Source organism: Propithecus coquereli, unplaced genomic scaffold (assembly GCF_000956105.1).
Source record: "Propithecus coquereli isolate 6110/MARCELLA unplaced genomic scaffold, Pcoq_1.0 Scaffold61, whole genome shotgun sequence".
NCBI lineage: Eukaryota > Metazoa > Chordata > Mammalia > Primates > Indriidae > Propithecus > Propithecus coquereli.
Genome location: NW_012152063.1, coordinates 1,567,599 through 1,571,215, shown reverse-complemented (window position 1 = coordinate 1,571,215; position 3,617 = coordinate 1,567,599). Strand labels below are relative to the sequence as shown.

General features: G+C 36.0%; 1 protein-coding gene across 1 annotated transcript in view; it reads right to left on the bottom strand.

Annotated features, from left to right (window-relative positions):
• Positions 1 to 3,617, bottom strand: part of BZW2 (basic leucine zipper and W2 domains 2) — an 83,446-nt gene that overhangs the window by 20,540 nt on the left and 59,289 nt on the right. Inside the window, exon 6 of the mRNA XM_012659393.1 lies at positions 443 to 581. Coding sequence (XP_012514847.1) covers positions 443 to 581 — 139 coding nt within the window. The remainder of the gene's footprint in view (positions 1 to 442; positions 582 to 3,617) is intronic.

Below are 3,617 nucleotides of genomic sequence, written 5' to 3'. Positions count from 1 at the left end.
CTCAAGAATCTTGTTTAAACTCTTGTTTTGTTAGCAAATTATTTAACATATATTTGAGACCAGTGTATTCCTACCCAAGATATCATAAGTATCTACCTAGGTGGGATTTATGAGATTGTTATCATATTAAAACTTTACATTTCTAGAAAGTTATTGGTCATAAAAGAAAATTTTAAACTATAATAAAATGTTAACACTATGTCAACGGACTTCCAAATTTGAAAGTCTCTATTCCCTATGATTCTTTAACTTTATTATGCCATTTGTTGGCACAATAAGATTAAAGTGGAATTTACTTCTGTCTACCAATTACATAGCAACAGAAGGCACAGTGCTGCAATTCCACACAGACCCAGCCATCTCAGTCATGTACCATCGTAGGCATTGCCAGAGCTCCGACAGAAGCATCGAGCGTACAGCCTTTCGACCAGAAAACACTTACAAGCAGCCTCTTGTCTAAGTTGGCTTTTCTCAAAGACGAGGTAACAGAGTTGGCATCTTTTTCTGCCATCCATGCTTTAAAAAGCTTGACAGCGAAGGAGGCCGCAATGCCTGTTAAAACACAAGAGAGAATTTCATTCCTTTTCTAAGCAAAACCCCTTGCGATGATGCGAAAAGCAGCATTCCTTCCTAGGTTTCCTGAAATAGGTAAATAACTAAAAGACTATTTGGTACAAAGGAAAAATCAACAGACTTCTAGGCAAAGTTCTCCTCTTTTCATTATTCAAAAAAAACCATTTTCTTGAGAAGGAAAAAAAAGTTAAAAAGTTGGACTACTTGTTTCCAATCTGGTATAACTGTAAATAAATTTATTTATTTATTTAACTTGTTCCAAAACATGTCTAAAGTCTAGTATCTTCGGTGTTTTTGCCTCTTTTTTACCCTTTGGTTCATCATTATTTTGTTTATAACTGTCATCTTGAGCCACAAGAAAGTAAATCAGGAAACACAAAACTGTAATGTCAACGTAAGTCAACTAATTTGCTGATAAAGGGGGCCAGTAAAAGAACTAATTGCAATAGATGTAAGTATAGCTACAGACGAACACACATCATTTACTTTACAGTTTCACTTTTTGTAAAAAGTATTTAAAAATATTCTTGAGTTAAGCTATAAAACTATCAAGGCTGTTTCCACTTAAACTCTTCTGGATTTTAAATAATGGTTATTAAGGTAGTTATGGTAATCAGAAAACCACTCTATCACATGTCCACAATTACATAATGACTTATCTCCAAATAGAAATAATCAGATAACTAGGAAATAGTTTTTTCTGTGATCACTTCAAATTTGTAAATTTATTTTGCATTAATTTAATGAAGAGTTAAGGTGTAGCTGAAATATTTAACTGATTTTTCTTAAGTTCTCACTATTGTATGTGGCCTAAGCAGCTTCTCTACTTTCCTTATCTCCTTTCCTAAGAGAATTCCCATTTTGTCCAGGCCAAGTGACTTTTTATTAGTCTAAGTCCTGGCACGACCTCCTTCTGCATATTAGTTTGGTAATTTCAGCTTAAGCTCATCTGTCTATAGCACTTCCTTGGCATTTGCTACTAGACCTGCATTGGTCATGTGGCCTGTGCCAGGTAATCAACTGAAGGAAAGGTATTTTCCTGTATTCAGGGGAAGTGATCTTTCACTGAACCTGAACCAGGAAACATATACTCTAACTGTACCAGCAGACATGTTATAACGACGAGGGGCACCATCCTTGGTATGAAGTTGATGCTATTCATGGTAATAGGGAAAAATACTTGAGTCCTGAATGATATTGCTATTCACCCTGAAGTCTGCCCTACTCTCATATGCTGGAGAACTTTATGTTAACAACTTTTTGTTTTTTTTTTTTTTTGAGACAGAGTCTTGCTCTGTTGCCCGGGCTAGAGTGCTGTGGCATCAGCCTAGCTCACAGCAATCTCACACTCCTGGGCTCAAGCAATCCTTCTGTCTCAGCCTCCCGAGTAGCTGGGACTACAGGCATGCGCCACCATCCCCCGCTAATTTTTTCTATATATTTTTAGTCGTCCAGCTAATTTCTTTATATTTTATAGTAGAGACAGGGTCTCACTCTTGCTCAGGCTGGTCTCGAACTCCCGACCTTGAGCGATCCTCCCGCCTCGGCCTCCCAGAGGGCTAGGATTACAGGTGTGAGCCACTGCGCCTGGCTATAATTTGTTTTAATACGAATTATTAACATTATCATCAGCTCACAAAATCAGTATCAAATGTAATGTAAATTTATGAAATTAAGCCAAAATCCACTTAATGTTAGGTTGTAATCTATGTTGCAAGTAAAGAAAATAGAGTACGCTCGAAACTAAGAGTCTGAAATCTTGATTTAATCCTATCACTTTGTATTAAAAGTGGAAGAGTGGAAAGAAATTTCCCTTCACTTTTTCCCTGGGTAGAATGGTCCCATTCCCCCTTGGCCAACTGTTAGATAAGCGTTGGGGAAAGGTATAACTCCCTATCTTTTTCTCATTCAGAAGGAAGTGTTTAAACCTCTAGTTTCCAAAGATGGTGGAGTCTGAGGAAACTCTATATGACACAGGCAGTGTGTTATTCCATAGCAAAGGTATTTTCCTTCTCTCCCCTTGCCCTGACATCTTACTATAAAAATTTTTGAACATAAAGAAAAGTTACACTCATATACCCACCATTTGGTTCTGTAACTGTTGATATTTTGCTATATTCACTTTATCCCATATCCACCATGTATCTATCCAATAATGTAATTTTTGGATATATTCAAAGGAAGTTGCAGACATCACTTAGGTTTTTAATACAACTAGAAAGGCTATTATTTTATGTTATGGTGGCTAGGATAATATAATTAATGTTTAATGTTTATGTTCTACCTTTATTTTATGTGTAAAATGGCTAATAGCATAATAAGATGTGGCACATATTGAATTCTCTTCAGGAAAACACTTTAAAATGTCATAATATTAATAACATACCATCAATGCTTACAGAGCCTGTACTGTGATAAATCTGAGCTATTTTAAGCCAAAAACTATCAAGAATCTCTGAATAATACCATTTGATTCTTGATGTACTATTCTTTTCTTAGCTACAAGAAAACTATAACCCCTTTCACTACAGGCATGAATGAGGCTGGGACTTCATATACGTAGGAGGAAAACTTTTTAAGTTCTCAGAAGAGACAGATGTTCTCACAAAAGGTCTTTTAATTTATTTTTAAGGAAAAACAACTGTGTTTTGTGTTGGATTATTATTTGAATGTCATTACCTCCTACAAGAAAACAGCCCACTTTTGTTTCATTCTACAACCACATCATGATATGCATGCCTGTCAAACTATTTTAATGCCTTAAAATTGAAACAAGACTTTTTTTAATGCAGCAGTCTTAACTTTTTTCTAAAACTGAGACTGTGAGTATCTTAATTATGTGATCAAAATGAACATGTAAGCATCAGTTTCCCCACAACTTGATGGGAAACAGTTTAGAAGAGTGGTCCTATTTGGGGGACATTTTTAAATGTGGAGGGGCATTTTTGGTTGTTACAATAAGTGGGGGTGAAAGTTACAACCTGGCCTTTCGTGTCTGAGGGCCCAAAGATTAAATGTCCCACAAAGCACAATGTAGTCCTGCA